General features: G+C 48.9%; 1 protein-coding gene and 1 non-coding gene across 3 annotated transcripts in view; one reads left to right on the top strand and one right to left on the bottom strand.

Moving 5' to 3' along the window:
* Positions 1 to 2,856, top strand: part of LOC142821510 (zinc finger protein 688-like) — a 40,426-nt gene extending 37,570 nt beyond the window's left edge. For both annotated transcript variants that reach the window (XM_075912657.2, XM_089771197.1), the window contains one exon: positions 1,746 to 2,856. In XM_075912657.2, coding sequence (XP_075768772.1) covers positions 1,746 to 1,840 — 95 coding nt within the window. In that variant the 3' untranslated portion in view covers positions 1,841 to 2,856. The remainder of the gene's footprint in view (positions 1 to 1,745) is intronic.
* LOC142821666 (small nucleolar RNA U3) lies at positions 1,341 to 1,555 on the bottom strand. The gene has a single exon (XR_012898354.1). It is a non-coding gene; the product is annotated as a small nucleolar RNA U3 (small nucleolar RNA).
* Positions 2,857 to 20,772: the final 17,916 nt, after the last annotated feature.

Genomic DNA, 20,772 nt, shown 5'->3' with positions numbered 1-20,772 from the left:
CCAGTCACGGGAGCAGAGGGGAGAAAAGAAACACAGAAACTGTTGAACAGAAAATCCCCTATCAACAGTCACCCTGCATTTGTAGTGATGGTGAAACTCTTATTGAACTTCAAAGAGCCCATATGAGAGAGAAGCCCTTTAAGTTCTCTCACTCTGGGAAAAGCCTCAGTCAGCACTCTCACTTTACAAACCATCAGAAAATACATACAAGAGAGACACCCCATAACTGCTCTGATTGTGGGAAAGGCTTCAGTAGAAGCAATCAGCTTGTAAGACATAGGAGGACCCACACAGAAGACAAACCTTTCAATTGCTCTGACTGTAAGAAAAGCTTCAGTTGCAACTCACACCTTGTTATCCATAGAAGAACGCACACAGGAGAGAAACCTTTCAATTGCTCTGACTGTGGGAAAAGCTTTATGGAGAGATCAGACCTTGTTAGACATAGGAGAACCCACACAGGAGAGAAATCATTCAGCTGCTTTGACTGCGGGAGACGCTTCAGTCAGAAGTCAGTGCTTGGTAGACATAGAAGAAACCACACAGGAGAGAAACCCTTTACCTGCTCTGACTGCAGGGAAATCTTTAGTCGGTGCTCCTGCCCTACTAACCATCAGATAAAACATACAAGAGAGTCACCTCATAACAGCTCTGATTGCAGAAAAGGCTTCAAACACAGATCAAACTTTAACATAAGAACGGCCATACTGGGTCAGACCAAAGATCCACCTAGCCTAGTATCCTGTTTTTCGACAGTGGCTAGTACCAGGTGCCCCAGAGGGGGTGGACCAAAGATCATTATCAAGCAATTTGTCTCCTGCCATCCTTCTCCAGCCTTTGACAGAGGCCAGGGGCACCATTCCTTACCCCTGCATTAGAGTAATTGGCTACTGCCAGCAAGATTTTGCACAAATACTCTTTAACACAAGAATTTTTGCATTAGAGTATTTGAGCAAGAGGTCTACACTGGCATGTGCCTTTGTGTAAAAAAAATGTGCCATTTTAACCACGGGGCTTTTTTGCGCAAGAAATTCATGTTGCCTGTCTACACTGGCCTCTTGCGCAAGAACACTTGCAGAAGAGGGCTTATTCCAGAGCAGGAGCCTCATAGCTCTTGTCCAAGCAGCATTGTTTTCACACATTAGAGTGTCAGTGTTCTTGCGCAAGTATTCCCTGCCAGTGTGGACAGGCAGCAAGTTTTGCACAAAATCATGCCAGTGTAGACATTGCCAAATAGTACAATTAAATCCAGGAATTAAAGAAAAGCTGGGACAGAATGATAAAGTGAAATCCCTGCTCTTCTCTACTTCAAAACTAACTTAACTTTTTGACAATAACCAACCATTCAGCCTGTTCTTTCTTCCTCCAGCTTCCCAAAAGGAAAGAATGAGCAATCATCAATAGCAGACAACTATTACATTAAAGCAACACTGTCTGCTTGTTTCCTGCTCAAAGAAAACACTGTCACTCATTCTCATGGTTAGCAAGACCAATCACTTTCAGCTATATTTCTTTAGTTACCAACTATAGAAATGATCCTTGAAAGTACAGTCTTAACAGGCCTCTGTTTGCAACACACCCACCCTCATGTGCATTCACTTTCTCCTCATGGGGAATGTTTTCACAGAACACTTAGAAAATTCAAGAACAGAAATAATATTAGCAAAGTGCTTGTCCCATTCAAACACACTCCACCAGATTTAGAAATCTGTATATTAGAATATGCTCTGTGTCCCTGTTTACAGAAACATGCCTCCTGATTAGCATGTGGAGCACCTGGCAGCCAATCAAAATCTCTTGCTGTTTCTTCCTGAAACTGCAGTTCCTGAGGCTCCTCTAAGTCAGAGGTAACAAACTGCCAATCTGCAGACCAGCAAGGGTCCAAGAACCCCTGCATGCCAGGCAGAGGTGGAAAGTAAGTAGAAATACTTGATTACACGACTCAAGACCTTTTTTGGGTATTTGTACTTTTCTCAAATAATTTACTTTTGTCACACTTTGACGTTTAATCAAGTTGGGATTTTTTAGAAAATATTGTACTTTTTACTCCACTCCCATTTCCAGAAGTGCTGGGTTACTCACAACTTGTATCATTCTTATTTGCTAAAGCACAGCTGCATCTGCAAGCACCCAGTCATCCAAAAAATACCCAATCCACAAACACAATGCCTTTGCCAAGGAAGAAGCCTTTTAATAAACTGCATCAACATCTTGTCATTCAAACCTAGTATTTCTGCAGACCCTGGTTCTTGTTCTTCTGCACAGCACAGCCTGTGGAGACCAAGGACCTGCCATTGGGCTTCCAAATCACACCCTTGTTGAAAGGATGGAAACAGAATCCAGACACACAGCAGGTTTGAGCTGGCTCCAGCTGAGGGACAGGTTTGTCTGGTTTATGTGCATTGGCACAGGACAGCAGTAAGAATTTGTATTCATTTAAAGAATCCAAAAAATAGAAACCTAGAATATAATTGAATTGGAGAAATAAATGGTCAGTTGGATTTGAACCAACAAGCCTACAACTTGCAGTCAAACGCTCTACCACTGAGCTACACTCCCTGATGTTTGCAGTGTTAGGAGCTGAGAAGGGAACAAGAGGCCTTCGTACCCCACACACCTCAGGTAGGATGGACTCTCACTGACCCCCAGATTGTGACTGGTCCTAAGAAGGGATTTGCCCTGAAAGCAGCAGAGCTGGGGCAGGACGGAGAGTCCTGAGATGAAGCTGATGGAGGGAAGGCAGGAGAGCAGTGTGTCCCAGTTGCCCAAGACACCAGTTGTAGGTCCCTTACGGTGAAATATGCTGCTGCCACTTTGCCACCTCTGCCTCTCACTGACATTCATGGGTGTTCTTTTGTTCTGTTCCTCACATGAACAACTCAGCCCCCGGGGCCTGTCTCCATCACTTCTACCTCTGCTAGGTGAAGGGAGGCCGCTGGGCCCAGCATCTTTCTCCCCAACCAGGGCTGGCTTTTGGGGAGAGGAAGGGGCCACTGGAGGCACTTGGTCCCCTGGCTGTGTCCATGGAGAGGTGGCTCTGCTGAAAGCCAGACTGGTTTTCCTATTGTTAGGCAGGACCCTGCAATCCATGTTCTCTCCTGCTTTTGTAGCCTCTGTTGCCTTCTCCATGTGTCCTTTCTGATGGGACAGGCATGTTCTTCTCAGGGTTTGGGTACCATCTTGCCCTAGGAAGGGGTGTGGCCAAAACACAGGCCTCACTGTGAGCAGGATTTGAACCTGCACAGGGAAACCTTATTGGATTTCGAGTCCAACGCCTTAACCATGTCGTGAGAATCACAGGTCTGATGATGCATGCCCAAAGGGGGAAGGACAGAACCAGGTGGACAGTTTTATCAAATAAAAAATATTTATTTATGACAGTGGTGAATTTATAGTATTTATTCTAAGATTTTTAATAGACCGTGTTGATAATAAATTTACAGTATTTATTCTATGATTTCTAGTTAAACGTGTCAGAGATGTAAGGATGGGAATGGCAAGGGAAATAGTGTCTAATCTTAAAATATCCAGCTACACTAATTAAATAACAGTGATAACTACAAACTCTATGTACTACCCAAAAACAACTACAACACTAAGCTTATACAACAAGAAAAAATCAAATCATACATACCAACTTACACAGCACATGGAACATTTCACAGATATCGGTTCGGTTGCGAAGTCCTTGGTTAAGCCCGAGAGTCGGGGGAGGTGGCTGGTCCGTTGATCAAGCCGGCAGCGCTTTGAAGTATACGAGAAGGCACATGCACAGTGGTACGTGTGTTGTGAAGACCTCTTCGAGCGAACTGTGCGATGGGTATTTATCCCCAAATCTGCACATTGCTTTCCCGTGCTTGCATATTACCATATATGGCCCAATGGTCACCAAGTGGGGGGGTCTGTGTCCCAGGGGTTGGGCCGAAACTGCAGGTTTCATGCGACCAGGTAAGCCCTGCAGTTCTCACACCAAGGTGACAGGCAGGAGAATCTGAGGCTATTTTCCCCTTTTTACACCTTCCCTTTTTCTAAAGGCAATGGTATGCAGGAAGGGTGCGGCCGGTTTCTCTCAAGGAGTACTGCAGCCCACTATAACAAAAGCGGCCTGGCCAAACTTTTTTACTGGGGGTACAGTTTCTTTTCTCTAACCACTCAGCCATCACAGCTGCAGGAAAAAATGAGCCCGGGAAACTGGTAAATATTCTCAGTGCCCAGGCCTGACATCACCTGACCCACAGAATTCACACAGCAAACCATTTCAATGGTCATGCAGCAGGTCCTGGCCGCTCTGGTCTGAGGCTGACTTGGAGGTGAGTTCTGCTTCCAGGTCTTCCCCCCTCCTTCATGGTCTTCTTCCTTCCTTTCCCTCCTTCTTCCTCTTCTCTTGTCCTCTTTTCCTTCTTCTCCCTGGTCTCCTTGGACACCAGTTTATATAGTGGAAATTGAGTCCTGCTTAACTAATTCTTTTAATATGATTTTACTAACCAAAGCTAACATACTATTATGATTTACCTAACCAATCATACTCCATCACCTTTATTGATTTTCCCCCAGCAAAATTAATTATACAGCAGACAGAAACAGCTACAATTCAGACAGCGATCACACAGACAAACAATAGGAAAGTGAGGACAATAATCCTAGAATGCCAATTGCACAAACACAACTATTGATAAGCAATTTTATGCCAGACAAAATGCTGTTACCTAAGTTTTCTCTACCCATCCTGAGATCTGTTTCTTCCTTGGTGACAGTGGGTGTCATTAGGATCGGACCCCTAGATCTCATGGTCTAGTGTGACACTATTTAAATGTCATTTAGATTGAATGTGACTCTATACTTTACAGCTCATTGCTGCCGCTCTTCAGTCTGGCTACAGAAGAATGCTTTAGTTTAGGCTCACCAAATAGCTACAGGCCTTGCAAGAGGACTATAAAAAAACCATATTGTTGCAGGTACAAGGTAGCAGGACCCCAAGCACACAAAACATGACTGTAAAGGAGCACATACCCTCAATCTTCTGATCCAAAGTCAGATACCTTATCCATTAGGCCATGCCATCTTAGCAATGGGTAGCTAGACATGTGTAAGTAGGGAGTAGTCTAGAGAGGCCATCTGGTTTTATTATTTTCCTTGTGTGGGGGCTTAGAAATCATGTCTGAACTGGTGAATTATTTTTAATTGGTTTAACTAAGGATTGCAGCACAGGGTTTTTCCTGAGTCTATGTCTCTTCATGGCTCTCTACCACCTAGGATATCTCTATACTGCACCTCTCTTCCACAAAAGTATATGGAAATTAAGCGCTGATTGCCATGCTTAAGCATATTGCCATGCTTTAGTTGCATAATTAATTAGGGTCCATTTTTGCACAAAAAGTAGCTGTGTAGACTGGGGCTCTTCCTGACTCCTGCTTCCCTTGACTCCAGTTTGGCCCTGGGCCTCTTCACTTTACAGGCTTTCTGTTGGTCCCATGGTGTAGGGGGCAGCATTCAGGACTCTGAATTCTACAATCTGAGTTCAAATTTCACTGGTACTTTCATTGTCTGGTTGCTGCAAAACCCTCCCATTCCATGTGCTTTAGCTTCCTTGCACTCAGGCTGATGAGAAGAGAACTTTGTGCCTCCTGCTGGGTGTCTAATGCCCAGTGGCGCATGGTGTTGTGTCTGGCTGGCTCAGCAGAAGGCTGGGATGTGCTGGGGCCATGGAACCTACCAGCCTGGCTAGAAATGCAGGGGGCTGAGTTTGTGTTTCTCGCTGATGTTCTCACATCTGTTTCCAGCAGCTGCCAGGCTCTGCCTAGTGCTCCCTTGCACTAAAGGGAGGGAGTCTCAGGACGGGGCCTCAGAGAATGTGTGTTCCCAGCTTCTGAGAAAGGTGAAGAAACCTGTTCTACTCCCTTCGCTGGCTCTAGGCTGAGGGAAATTGATGCCTTGTTGTAGTCTTTGCTCCCATTTTCCTATGTCCTTCTGGAACACAGAAGAGGCCTCCCCTGACCACCCATGGAACTGCTGGTTCAGGAAAAGGCTGATTGGAAAGGAACGTTGGGAAGAAGGAAACCACAAGCCTGGAGCTGGTGCAGAGGTTGCTGTGACTGGCACTAGCAAGGCAGGGCTCTGACTTCCATTCTGAAGCCCTGGGTACCACAAACTGGCCACTGAGTCCTGCTCCATGGTCGTCCCAGTGCTCTGGGAGCAAGCAATGTGCCTGTAACTCCCTGCCTCCCCCCGCCCAACGGGTGGTGCCCAATAGAACAGTCCCTGTAAGAAATGTGTCACTTTCACCCCTGGGAGCAGCTCAGCCAGGCAAAGGGGCTGCCTGGGGCAGGACATTAGCCCTGGAGGGCAGGGGTGTGTCAGTGACGTCACAAGGACCTTTTGCTGCCCCTCAGCTTACTGGGTAATGGAGTTTGGGAGGCAGTGACCTCACAGAGAGTCCATGACAATGGCCAGGTGGGACAGGCTGCAGGGCAGGGGCCATCTCAGAGACCCCCCCCCCCCCATGGCTTTGCTGTAGGGAGTCTCCTTGAGAGTTGCCCTTGTGGCCTTTTTGGAGCCTTCTCCTTTCCCACGACTAACTGACCTAGAAGGCAGACGTCTCTGTAGAGAAGGTAAGAACCTCCAGGAAGGCCCCTGCTAATATAGCAGGAGAGTTAGCTCAAAGTGCTTTCTTTGCATGCAGGAAATACTAGGATTTATGCCCCCATTCTCCAATAAGGGGGAAAATCCCAATTTTTCTTTTTATTGTCAGAGCCAGCCAGGGGGCTAAGTGGCTCCAATAGCCACCCCCCCTTTCTACTTGCTCTCCCCAAAATCCAGCCATGTTGAGGCAGAGAGCTGCTGGACACCAGCTCTCCTGGGCCAGACAGTGGCAGGAGCACTGGAGACAGGTTGCAGGTAGGGCAGAATTAGCTGCATTGGAAAAGTGCTGCCTTTGCACATGAGAGGAAGCAGGATTCCCTCCCATCTTCTCCCACCAGCTCGCTGGTGGTGAGGGGCTGGCCCCTTTCCTGCTGCCCCAACTCTTATTCCCACAATGCCCCTTACACCATGGTACCTACAGCTGACACCCAAGGGTGGCACCTGGGGCTCTCAGCTATCAGGCTGGTCTCTGTTCTCCTGGCTTCCCTCCATCCCCTTCATCACTCAGGACTCTCTGTCCTGCCCCAGCTCTGCTGCTTTCAGGGCAAATCCCTTGTTAGGACCAGTCACAATCTGGGGTCAGTGAGGATCTGTCCCATCTGAGATGTGTGTTACACAAAAGCCTCTTGTTCCCTGCCCTGTTCCCAACAGTGGCTGCATATATCTGTTTCCGTGGAGGGTGTAATTCAGTGGTAGAGTGTTTAACTGCGCATCAAGCGGACCTTGGTTCAAAGCCAAGTACCACCTTGGAGAAAATTCCTTCTAGTGGCAATATTTTCCTTTCCAGTTCCATCACACTCTGGCTTTACATTGCTTGAGGTTCTTGACATTAATAAGAACCCTTAATGCAGAGCTACTCAACTTTGGAAACCCAGGGGGCCACAATGAATGGCATTTCACCAGGATGGACAGGGCAGGTGTCCCTAGCTGGTGTATTCCAGAAGCTGGGAATGGGTGATGGGAGGGATCATGTAATAATTGTCCGTGCTGAGGATTCCCTTGGGACAATGAAATTGGCTGCTGTCCTGAGACAGGATCCTGGGCTAGTTGGACAACTGGCATGGCCCAGTCTTGTTGCTTTGATGTTCTGTTTGGCTGTTCTTGTCCCCTCTGGGCAAGGGAGAATGGACCCTCTCCCGCATCCTGAAGTGGACAGAAAATGGCCTGTGAAAGGCTAGTGTATGTGAGCAAAGGAGCTTGTTTCATGTGTCCCTGGTGGTTTAGTGTTTAGGATCCAGCACTCTTACTGCTCTGGTCTGGGTTTGATTCTCAGTCAGGGAAGCCAGCCTGAACTTTCACATAACAACTGCCTAGTCATTTTTCTCACCTCATTACCAAATGTTACAGCAGCTGTGACCCAAGAGTTTACCTCAGGGCCCCTTTTCCCCCTCTCCCTCACTGCTAAGACAACACTTGTCATTTTCAGAAGGGGCAGAGCTGGGTGACTCAAACTGCCCCTCCCCTCTCCTGCATGGGCAACACTACAGGACGCTCTGTGGCACACTCAGCAGTAGCCCAGTGGGGCTGGGGAAAGCACTGTGGACTGGTGGTGGATGGAGTCGTGGTTCGCATGGCAGCCGGACAAGCAGTTGGGCTGGGTTTGTGGATGTTCTTTACTGCTGCCCTGTCTCTGTTCTCTGACTCGCCCCTTTCCCATCCCCTGGCCCTGCCCAGCTCTGACTCCTGCCTGGCTGCCTCCCTCATGGGCTGAGCTCAGGGGCTGGGCTGGTGACCTGCTCCACCGACACCTCCTGTCAGTCTGCTCCATCACTCAAAGCATGCCAGGGAGCTGAGTGATTGTGTCCTTGAGTGGCATTCTCAGCCAGCCAATCAGCTTTGTGAGGAGTTCATAGAGGCGGGGCAAAGAGCTCTCTTGTTAGGCCAGCAAGGAAGCAGCCAAAGCTCCACCCCCAGGGATCCAGCTGGAGACCATGTGGAGGGAGCTGCTGCCTCTCCCCTGTGTAGCAGGCACTTTCCCAGGAGGCAACTCTGCCCCCTGGGGCCTGTCTCCATTGCTTCTGTCACCGCCAGACAATGGAAGGCTGAGTGCCAGCAGCTTTCTGCCCCAGCCTGACTGGCTTTTGGGGAGACAAAGTAGGAAGAGGGAGGGGCCACTGGAGACATTTAGCCCCCTGGCTGGCTCTATGTGTGAGAAGAAAAATGGGGATTTGCCCCATTAGTGGAGAATGTGGGCATTGATCCCACTGCCTGTTGCATGCTAAGCAAGCACTCTACCACTTGAGCTAATTCCCCTGCTGTATCAACATAGCCCCTCTTCGAGGCTCTTCCCTTCTCCACGGGGACGTCTGACTTCTACATCAGTCAGTGGAGGGAAAGGAGAAGGCTCCAACGAGGCTCCTCCTCACACTAGTGCTTGTGACCCTCATTCTCTCTCTGGCCTCGAGGTCAGATCTCAACCAGGAGACTCCCTGCAGCAAAGCCATGGGGGGCTCTGAGACTCCTTGCAACAAAATCTCTGAGGTTTCCTCTGCCCTGCAGCCTGTCCCACCTGGCCATTGTCATGGACTCTCTGTGAGGTCATCACCTCCCAACCTCCTTTAGCCAATAAGCTGAGGGGCTGCAAAAGGCCCTTGTGATGTCACTGCCACACCCACCCCTGCCCTCCAGGGCTAATGTCCTGCCCCAGGCAGCCCCTTTGCCTGGCTGAGCTGCTCCCAGGGGTGAAAGTGACACATTTCTTACGGGGACTGTTCTATTGGGCACCATCCCTTGCATGAGGGTGAGGCTTAAGACAGGAAGTTGGGGGAGGGGTTGTGATAGGACAGTACCTGTAAGAAATTAAATACAGGACTATAGCACTTTAAAGACTAACAAGATGGTTTATTAGATGAGCTTTCATGGGCCAGACACACTTCGGGTCTGGCCCACGAAAGCTCATCATCTAATAAACCATCTTGTTAGTCTTTAAAGTGCTACATAGTCCTGTATTTTGTTTCAGCTACCCTAGACTAACACGGCTACATTTCTATCTCTATAAGAAATTACATTGTGGAGTGGAAGATGGGAGGCTCAAAGTAGGGGTTTGGGGAACTTGTGAGTGGGGGGTGGGGCTCAGGCAGGGGAGAGGATGTGGGAGGTTACAGAAGTCAGGGCACAGGATTAGGGATATGGTGGAGGCTTGGGGCTGGGACTGTGTGTGTGTGTGTGTTGAGGGGATCAATGAGACTAGATTCCCAGCTCCCTCTGCTCTGGGCTCCCTGGGGCCCTTTAACACACAAGGGCTTTCTCTCCAGCGTACTGAGTAGGGGAACCCCTGAGGCAGTGATGCCGCTTTGCCCAGGTTGGCAGGGACAGAAGGAAGGCCGGGTGCCCAGTAACCCCAGTCAGATGTGCACATCTGCATGTGAGCAGCAGCTATTGTGGGATTCTAGAAATCTCCCCCTAGATCTAATTCCCCACGAGCCAGGCACCAGTCAAAGCCAGGGCTCCGGAGTCTCACTGCGGGGGGCGGATACGTATCTATTTGAGGCAGGTTCCTCACTCCCACGTCCCAGACATAAACTGTGGCACAAAGACCAACGGTCCCTGCACAAAGTGTGTCCCAGGGATAAGCGTTAGCCCTGGGAACAAGCATCACCCTGCAGAGGAGACACCCCTGGTCTGGAGCCAACAGGCCCAGGAGCCACCTGCTAAGGATCCCCAGGTGCACTGACACAGACTCCCTGGCACAGGAGAATCCCAAGCCTCAGTTCTTCCGGCCAGAGTTTTCCCCTCCTCCCCTGGCCACCTACGGAACTGCTGGTTCAGGAAAAGGCTGAGTGGAGAAGAAGGAAACCACAAGACCCAAGAGGTTTCTCCCCCCCAGGTGAGAAGCTCCTCATGCCCACAGACCCTGACTCTCCATGGCTGCAGAGGTTGCACCCTCATGGGTCCTGACCCCCTCAGGAAATCACAAGGATGTGTGGGGCTGGCTTTCCTGTCTCAGCAAGTACAGTCAGAGCCCTGCCTGCCAGTGCCAGTCACAGCAGCCTCTGCACCTGCTCCAGGCTTGTGGTTTCTTTCTTCCCAACACTCCTCCCCAATCAGCCTTTTCTTGAGCCAGCAGTTCCATCAGTGACCAGGGGAGGCCTCTTCTATGTACTAGAAAGGCACCATTGGGACTTGAACCCAGGATCTCCTGTTTATGAAGCAGGTGTTTTAGCCAACTGAGCCATAATGCCCTCCTCCAAAGTCTTTTTAAAATGGCTCTTTATGTTTCCACACAACACTTTTGACTCCCAAAGTGCAGACGTTCCCCATTCCCCACAGCCATCAAGCCCAGGCTGTATCTGGCCCCCTGGGCACAGAAAGTTACAGTTCCGTGTGCAGGGGGCTTTGGCTGCCTTGCCCATGGGATGCTGTTGCAGGAAGGGCTGCTCAGCAGGGACGGGGTTCACCTGTTGAGGAAGGGAAGAGTATTTGGGTGCAGACTGGCTAACCTATCGAGGAGGCTTTAAACTAGGTTTGATGGGGGCAGGTGCCCAAAGCGCACAGGTAAGTAAACAACATGGACACCTGGGAGATGGGCCAGAAATGGGAGAGAGCAGGGGCTGTAACCGCAGAGATAAAGGAGGTATGCGGGACCACTGGGAAGCAAAATCTAATCTGTGTCTTAGATGCTGGTATAGACACACAGGACTATGGGTAGTGGAGAGGTTTGAGCTCAAATCCCCCTCCTGACACACCCACTTCTTTCCCCACAAGGAACGGCCCCATTTCCATCTCTCCAGTGACAGGAGAAGGGGCCGGTTTCAGGATTTCTTGCGCAAGAACCTCCCAGTGTAGACCAGCCCTGCAGTCAGAGTTCGAAGGCTGTACCAAGTGGCCAGGAATGACATCCCTTGTTTCAGTATTTTTTCTTCTATAAAATTATAAAGCTATATTTAGCTAAGCTGTTTCTGAGTAACTTGCGGGTACCACAGTAGCCCACATCTGCACATCTGCACAAGCCCAAACAACCTCACTAGTGGTGCACATTATGAAAACTCACTCCGCCCATGGATGGAAAGTCTCAGAGGGAACATGACCCCCCACGCATCTTCTTCCCTGCATTGGCAGCCACAGTCCCTTTCAGCCACTGGAACACCCCGGGAAGAGAGGCAGGAATGGGGCCAAGTGCAAGGCAGTCTGAGGGGGGCAGGCAAAGCTCATATTGCCTTGCAGGGCTACTGGCAGCAGCATCTCGCTTGTATATTGGTGCGGAGAGAACATGCCTAAGAGAAGCATGGGCCTCAGATCCCTTGAAGCAGTTGCTGAAGTAGCTCAGTTGGGAGCTCATTAGACTGAAGATCTAAAGGTCCTTGGTTCAATCCTGGGGTCTGGCAGAAGGCTTAGTCTCTTTTGGCATCTCTTCATCTCTGGCAGGCCAATATCTGCAGTCAGAGTTCAAAGACTGTATCAAGAGGGTGGGAATGACATAATAAAGATGATGATATTTCAGGGTTAGAAACTGGAGAGGGGATTTCATGCCACCTCGGAGATTGTTGCCGCAGTAGAACAGGGCTCTTGGCTTCAGCTGCTCCCAGCCTTGCTTCTCTGTTTTTAATTCCATGCCCCCAGAAATGAACATTAACAGAGCCTGCCTCGGACTAAATCTGAGGCTTCCCCATACTGAGGTCACACTATTTCTATTTTCTTAGACTGGAAGTTATTATATTGATTTAAGCAATTTCAAAATAGTTTCCAAGTATACACATGCCCTTATAGTCCTGGTCTTCACAACATCCTCTGACAAGGAGTTCCACAGGTTGACTGTGCGTTGTGTGAAGAAATACTTCCTTTTGTTTGTTTTTAACCTGCTAATATCATGGTGCATCCTTAGTTCTTCTATTATGGGAACAAGAAAAATACCTTTGCTTATTTACAGTCTCAGCAACAGCCATGATTTATAGACCTCTATTTTATTTCCACTTTGTCTCCATCTTTCTAAGATGAAAAGTCCCACTCTCTCCTCATGTGGCAGCTGATCCAACCCTTTCATCATTTTTGTTGTGCTTGTCTGAAGTTTCCAATGCCAAGATATGGTTTTTTTTCAGGGGGAGAGGGGCATAAGGCAACCACATTTCCAGTCAGTGCTCAAGTTGTGGGTACAGCATGGATTTATAGAGATGTAATATGATAGTCACTGTCTTATTGTCAAGGCCTTTTAAAATAATTTCTAACATCCCATTTGTGGCTGCACATGGAGTGGATGTTTTCAGAGATCTCTCTAGCTGTGACTTGTTGTAGGCAGATTTGTTTCCATTTAGTATGTGTGTTACTAATTGTTTATACTAATTATAGGGATTAATTGCCAGACTCAGAGCTCACAGCAATTTTCCATTCAAAGGTGTTTTCCCCTCCCCATCATGGTGCTGGAAAAAGAGTTAGTAACAGAATAGTTATCCAAGTTTAAGCACTTTCGTGGCTTTCTGTGGAGTAGCGGGTATGATGTTTGCCTCACATGTTAAAAAGTCCCTGGTTCACAGCCAGGCAGGAACAGATGGTCTGCTTTCATTGCAGCTCCTCTTGGTGCCCAGGAAAGTTCAGGTCTTGCTGCCCATCTTGTGGCTAGGTATGGGGACAGCTCTTCCTGGTGCCTCCTTGTGAGATTGGCCCAAGGAGGAAGCAAGGCAGGAATAGGACAGAGAATGGAAGCCAAGCTGAGGGAGGCAAACCAGAGGCTCTGGGACTCAGTGGTTGAGGAGAACCCTCCCTCTTGTTCTACCAAATCCTGTGGGGGTGGGGCTGGCTGTGGGGAGGCAGAGGCCTGGGTTTGTCCGAGGGATGCCCCTTGCAGCCCAGGAGAAGAAGGGGGCTCTGGGTGGAAGGAAAACAAGCAAAGCTGGTCCCAGTGGGCATGAGCTGAGGAAGTGGTGTTGGGTGTAGGTCCCATGGTGTAAGGAGCAGCACTTTGGCCTGGGAGTCCTGCAAGCTGAGTCCAAATCTCAGTGGGGACTGCTAGTGTTTGGCTGCAAAACCCTCCCACTTCCCACTTCCACTGCTTTGCCTTCCTTCCCCTTAGATTGCGAACAGGTGATTGCTAACAGGGAGTTTTGAGAGGGAGTTCTCCAGGTGAAGGAGAAGCAGATACAGGACTCTTGAGGGAAGTGTGTTTTGTTATTGGGGCTTTCTTAGTGTGTGCAGAGCTTGTGTTTGTTTGGTGTGTGGTGGTTTGTGGGGTTTTTTTTTCCCTTCCCCCCCTTCCCCTTGATAGAGTTTGTGCTGTGATTGGTAGGGGCTGTGATTGGCAGGTGGAAACTGTTGGCTTCTAATTAAAGTTGAATTCTAGAAGCCTCTGCTGATTGGCTGAGCCTTGATAGGGGGAGGGGCTTTATAAGGCAGTGGGCAAGCGACCAAGGAGCTTGCGAACAGGTGATTGCTAACAGGGAGTTTTGAGAGGGAGTTCGCAAGGGGAGAGGGAAGGGCGGGAGGTTCTCTTGTCTTTCTTTTTAAATCCCTTCTCCAGGACAGCAGCGATGGTTGATGATGCGTCTGCTGCTGTTGTTACCTGCACGGCGTGTGCCATGTTTGTCTTCCTCCCGGAAGAAAGAACGGATTTCATCTGCACCAAGTGCAAGCTGGTCGAGATTTTGGAAGAAAAAATTAGAGGACTGGAGGCCCAAGTGTCGACCTTACGCTTGATCAGAGAGGATGAAGACTTCCTCGATAGAAGGCAGCAATTGATCCTTCAAGCATGGCAGGCAGAGGAGCCAGTGAGGGCAGTACGCGACCAAGAAGAGAACTGGCAGCATGTAACTTCTAGAAGGGGAAAAAGGCCAGCACGGGATTCCCCCGATGCTATAGAGGTAAGCAATCGCTTTCAAGCTCTCTCCACAGGCTCTGCAGTGCTGAAAGCTCTGGAAGGGACCTCACAAGGTAGAAACCAGAAGGGAGCACTATCTACTGAAAGGCATGGGATGCGTAGTCCTAGGGATGGGGGTTCTACGGCCACCACCCCCAAAAGGAAACGACGGGTGGTGGTGGTCGGGGACTCCCTCCTAAGAGGGACTGAGCCATCCCTCTGCCGTCCGGACCTGGAATCCCGAGAGGTGTGCTGCTTACCGGGAGCTCACATTCGGGATGTCACTGAGAGGCTTAGCAAGCTGATCAAACCTTCAGATCGCTACCCCTTCCTGCTTCTCCATGTAGGAACGAATGATACGGCCAAGAATGACCTTGAGCGGGTTGCTGCGGATTATGTAGCGCTAGGAAGAAGGATCCAAGACTTTGGAGAGCAAGTGGTGTTCTCGTCCATCCTCCCTGTTGAAGTGAAAGGACTGGGCAGGGATCGTCGAATTGAGGACGTAAATGCGTGGTTGCACAGGTGGTGTCGCAGAGAGGGCTTTGGTTTCTTCGACCATGGGACTCTGTTCCGGGCGCAAGGATTGTTAGGAAGAGATGGAATCCACCTAACGAAGAGAGGAAGGAGCATCTTCGCGGGCAGGCTTCCAAACCTAGTGAGGAGGGCTTTAAACTAGGTTCGTCGGGGGACGGTGACCAAAACCCTGAGGGGAGTGGGAAAGTCAGATACCGGGAAGAAATGCATAGAGCAAGGAGCGAGAAAGGAGGACCCCAGTTTCAAATGGAGAAGATAGTGCAATCAACTGGTTACCTGAAGTGTTTGTACACTAATGCAAGAAGCCTGGGCAACAAGCAGGAAGAACTGGAGGCCCTGGCCCAGACCAAGAAATATGATTTAATTGTGATAACAGAGACTTGGTGGGATGACTCGCATGACTGGAGCGCTGTCATGGAAGGGTATAGATTGTTCAGGAAGAATAGGCAGGGAAGAAAAGGAGGAGGAGTTGCACTATATGTAAGAGAGCACTATGATTGCTCTGAACTCCAGTATAAAGAGGGAGAAAAACTTGTTGAAAGTCTATGGGTCAGATTTAAAGGAGCAAACAGCAGTGATGTTGTGGTTGGTGTCTGCTACAGGCCACCGAACCAGGTGGATGAGGTAGATGAGGCTTTCTTCGAACAACTGAGCGAAGCTTCCAGATCGCAGGCCCTGGTTCTCATGGGGGACTTTAATCACCCTGACATCTGTTGGGAAACCAATACGGCAGTACACAGGCAATCCAGGAAGTTTTTGGAGAATGTTGGGGATAACTTCTTGGTACAAGTGCTGAAGGATCCGACCAGGGGCCGTGCACAGCTTGACCTTCTCCTCACAAACAGGGAGGAACTAATAGGGGACGTAGAGGTGGGTGACAACCTGGGAAGCAGTGATCATGAGATGGTAGATTTCAGGATCCTGACCAAAGGAAGGAAAGAGAGTAGTAAAATACACACCTTGGACTCAAAAAAGCAGATTTTGACTCCCTCAGAGATCTGATGGAAAGAATCCCCTGGGATTTTAACATGAAGGGGAAAGGAGTCCAGGACAGCTGGCAGTATTTTAAAGAAGCCTTATTGAAGGCACAGAAAGAAACCATCCCGATGCGTAGCAAGAGAGGCAAACCTGGTAGGAGACCGGATTGGCTTACAGGGGAAATCCTTGGTGTACTTAAGCACAAAAAGGAAGCTTACAAAAAGTGGAAACTTGGACAAATGACTAGGGAGGAGTTTAAATGTATAGTTCGAGAATGCCGGGGGATTATCAGGAAGGCGAAAGCGCAAATGGAGTTGCGACTGGCTAAGGATGTGAAGGATAACAAGAAAGGTTTCTACAGGCATGTCAACAAGAAGAAGGTGATCAGAGAGGGTGTGCAGTCCCTAATGGATGAAGGAGGTAACCTAGTGACAGAGGATGTGAGGAAAGCCGAAGTACTCAATGCTTTCTTTGCCTCTGTATTCACGGACAAGGTCGGCTCCTGGACTTCTGTGCTAAGCGACGCAAGATGGGAAGAAGATGGACAGCCCTTGGTGGGTAAAGAACAGGTTAGGAACTATTTAGAAAAACTAAACGTACACAAATCCATGGGTCCAGACTTAATGCACCCAAGTGTACTGAAGGAGTTGGCAAATGTCATTGAGGAGTCTTTGGCCATTATCTTTGAAAAGTCGTGGAGATCGGGCGAAATCCCGGATGATTGGAAAAAGGCAAATGTAGTGCCCATCTTCAAAAAAGGGAAGAAGGACGATCCAGGGAACTATAGGCCAGTCTTACCTCAGTTCCTGGAAAAATCATGGAAGGAATCCTAAAGGAATCCATTTTGAGACACTTGAATGAGAGGAAAGTGATCAGGAATAGTCAGCATGGATTCACAAAGGGCAAGTAGTGCTTGACCAATCTGATTAGCTTCTATGATGAGGTAACTGGCTCAGTGGACATGGGAAAGTCAGTGGATGTTATATACCTTGACTTTAGCAAGGCTTTTGATACGGTCTCCCACAATATTCTTGCCAGCAAGTTAAGGGAATGCGGATTGGATAAATGGACGGTAAGATGGATAGAAAGATGGCTAGAAGGCCGGGCCCAGCGGGTAGTGATCAACGGTTCGATGTCAGGATGGCGGTCGGTTTCTAGTGGAGTGCCCCAAGGTTCGGTTCTAGGACCGGTTTTGTTCAATATCTTTATTAATGACCTGGATGAGGGGATAGATTGCACCCTCAGCAAGTTTGCAGATGACACTAAGCTAGGGGGAGAGGTAGATACGCTTGAGGGCAGAGATAGGGTCCAGAGTGACTTAGACAAATTGGAGGATTGGGCCACTAGAAATCTCATGAGATTCAACAAAGACAAGTGTAGAGTCCTGCACTTGGGACGGAAGAATCCCAAGCATAGTTACAGGCTGGGGACCAACCAGTTAAGTAGTATTTCTGCAGAAAAGGACCTGGGGGTTACAGTGGATGAGAAGCTAGATATGAGTCAACAGTGTGCCCTTGTAGCCAAGAAGGCTAATGGCATATTAGGATGCATTAAGAGGAGCATTGCCAGCAGATCCAGAGATGTCATTATTCCCCTTTATTCGGCTTTGGTGAGGCCACTTCTGGAGTACTGTGTCCAGTTCTGGGCCCCCCACTACAAAAAGGATGTGGACGCATTGGAGAGGGTCCAGCGGAGGGCAACCAAAATGATTAGGGAGCTGGAGCATATGACTTATGAGGAGAGGCTGAGGGAGTTGGGTCTGTTTAGTCTGCAGAAGCGAAGAGTGAGGGGGGACTTGATAGCAGCCTTCAACTTCCTGAAGGGAGGTTCCAAAGAGGATGGAGAGAGGCTGTTCTCAGTAGTGACAGATGGCAGAACAAGGAGCAATGGTCTCAAGTTGTGGTGGGAGAAGTCCAGATTGGATATTAGGAAAAACTATTTTACTAGGAGGGTAGTGAAGCATTGGAATGGGTTACCTAGGGAAGTAGTGGAGTCTCTATCCCTAGAGGTGTTTAAGTCTCGGCTTGACAAAGCCCTGGCCGGGTTGATTTAGATGGGATTGGTCCTGCCTAGAGCGGAGGGCTGGACTTGACGACCTTCTGAGGTCTCTTCCAGTTCTATGATTCTATGATAAGGGGATGGTTGGATGAAATAACATGATCTTGGTAACTAATTGACCATTCATTATCAGTTGGAAATAGGTCAATGGAGGGATGATAGGAGTTGCTATAGGGAACTTTCTGGGTGTCTGGCTGGTGAGTCTTGCCCACATGCTCAGGGTTTAGCTGATCGCCATATTTGGGGTCAGGAAGGAATTTTCCTCCAGGGTAGATTGGCAGAGGCCCTGGAGGTTTTTTGCCTTCCTCTGTAGCATTGGGCACAGATCACAGCTGAAGGACTCTCTGCATGTTGGGGCCTTCAAAGTATTTGAAGGCTTCAATATCTGAGACATAGGTGAGAGGATTATTCTAAGAGGGGTGGGTGAGATTCTGTGGCCTGCACTGTGCAGGGGGTCAGACTAGATGATCATAATGGTCCCTTCTGACCTTAAAGTCTATGAGTCTATGAGTCTATGAGATTCATGAGAGACAATTTCTTACCTCATGCTGGGGCTACGTCTAGACTGGCATGATTTTCTGGAAATGCTTTTAACGGAAAAGTTTTCTGTTAAAAGCATTTTCGGAAAAGAGGGTCTAGATTGGCATGGATGCTTTTCTGCAAAAGCACTTTTTGCAGAAAAGCGTCCGTGACCAATCTAGACGCACTTTTGCGCAAAAAAGCCCCGATTGCCATTTTTGCGATCGGGGCTTTTTTGCACAAAACAAATCTCAACTGTCTACACTGGCCCTTTTGTGCAAAAGTTTTTCGCAAAAGGGACTTTTGCCCGAACGGGAGCAGCATAGTATTTCTGCAAGAAGCAGTGATTTCTTACAGTAGGAAGTCAGTGCTTTTGCGGAAATTCAAGTGGCCAGTGTAGATAGCTGGCAAATTTTTCCGGAAAAGCAGCTGATTTTCCAGAAAAACTGGCCAACGTAGACACAGCTATTGAGTCTCCCTCTGTGCCTTGTGCTAGGGAGCCTGCCCCCTGCAGGGAGCCTTAGGGCAGCCACTGCTACAGCAGGAATTTGGGCATCAGGTCACCCCACTGGGGACAATGGAGGGAAAAAAAGAGTTTTCCCTGCTATTGGGGGAAGCCAGCCAGGCCAAGGCCCTTTCAGCCAGTGGGTCTGTGCAGGTTGGAACCTTCTCCTACCAGTTCTCTGGCCTGAGTCCTGCAAACACCTGAACCTTTTGCTTGTTTCCCTCTCCATAGCAGGAGGCAAGTCACTAAACCAAACAACACTGTGGCTTGAACTCCTGACCTTGGTGTTAGTAGTGCCACACTCTAACCAACTGAGCTAGCGGACCAACGAAAGTGCAACTCACAAGTGGCCCTTTCAAGAAAGGTGTCTCACACAGCTGCAGAGAAATCTCTGCAGCTGCCAATGGCTCTTCTCTGACGGGGCCACTAGCGACTCACTGTGATGTGGGCTGGCTAGTCCAGCTGGTCTGAGGTTCAGTCAAGGTGGCTGGCGGCTGGCATGGCGCAGTGAGACCCAGGGAAAAGAGGCAACCAGAATCTCTTGCTGCCAGCATCTTGCCTCCCAGCTACTTCCCTGTCAGCAGCAGCCACAGCCACTTTCGACCACTGGATCAGCGCAGGAAGGGAGTCGGGAATGGGGCCACGCCATTCCGCTCACAGTGCACTACATCATATCCTGCACGTGCAGGCTGTCTGCACACAGCATCCCAGCCTGCACATGCTAGCAGCCGGCCGCTGAGCACAGGGAGTGGCTCCGGCAGCGGCGAGGGCTTCATGTGCAGTGGCAGCTCACATTTTCCTAGGTCCTCCTGGGACATAGAAGAGGCCTCCCCTGGCCACCCATGGAACTGCTGGATCAGGAAAAGCCAACTGAGCCATGGTGCCCTCCTCAGGGATAGAAATGTAGCCGTGTTAGTCTGGGGTAGCTGAAGCAAAATGCAGGACAATGTAGCACTTTAAAGACTAACAAGATGGTTTATTAGATGATGAGCTTTCATGGGCCAGACCCATTTCCTCAGATCAAATAGTGGAAGAAAATAGTCACAACCATATATACCAAAGGATACAATTAAAAAAAATGAACACATATGAAAAGGACAAATCACATTTCAGAACAGGAGGGGGATGCGGGGGGGGGGGGAAGGAAGGAAGGTAAGTGTCTGTGAATTGATGATATTAGAGGTTAGGAGAGTGGGATATTTGTGAGCTAATGGTATTAGAGGTGATAATTGGGGAAGCTATCTTGGTAATGGGTAAGATAGTTTGAGTGTTTGTTCATTCCTTCCCGGAGAGTGTCGAATTTTAACATGAATGACAGTTCAGAGGATTCCCTTTCAAGTGCAGATGTAAAAGGTCTTTGTAGCAGAATGCAGGTGGTTAAGTCATTGAGAGAGTGTCCTTTCTGGTTAAAATGGCAAGAAACTGTTTTTTCTTTGTGATCTTGTCTGATATCTGTTTTGTGGGCATTAATCCTTTGGCGAAGTGTCTGAGATGTTTGTGGAATGAGGAGTAACGGTAGTTCGAACTAGGAAGCCCAGTTCGAACTACCTAGTTCGTGCCGCGTGTAGCCGCACGGCACAGGGTTCGAACGAGCGGGGATTTAAAAATGGCAGAGCCCCGCTTATGCAAATGAAGCCCGGGAAATTCAAATCCCGGGCTTCATTTGCAAGTGCGGTATGCCTACATTACCCTCCTAGTTCGAATAATACTGGGGTGCTGCTGAGGCATGTATGTGACTCACCCATCACTAATAATC

This window comes from Pelodiscus sinensis, chromosome 19 (genome assembly GCF_052426305.1).
Source record: "Pelodiscus sinensis isolate ZL-2025 chromosome 19, ASM5242630v1, whole genome shotgun sequence".
In the NCBI taxonomy this organism is placed as follows: domain Eukaryota; kingdom Metazoa; phylum Chordata; order Testudines; family Trionychidae; genus Pelodiscus; species Pelodiscus sinensis.
This window is presented reverse-complemented; position numbering and strand designations above follow the sequence as displayed.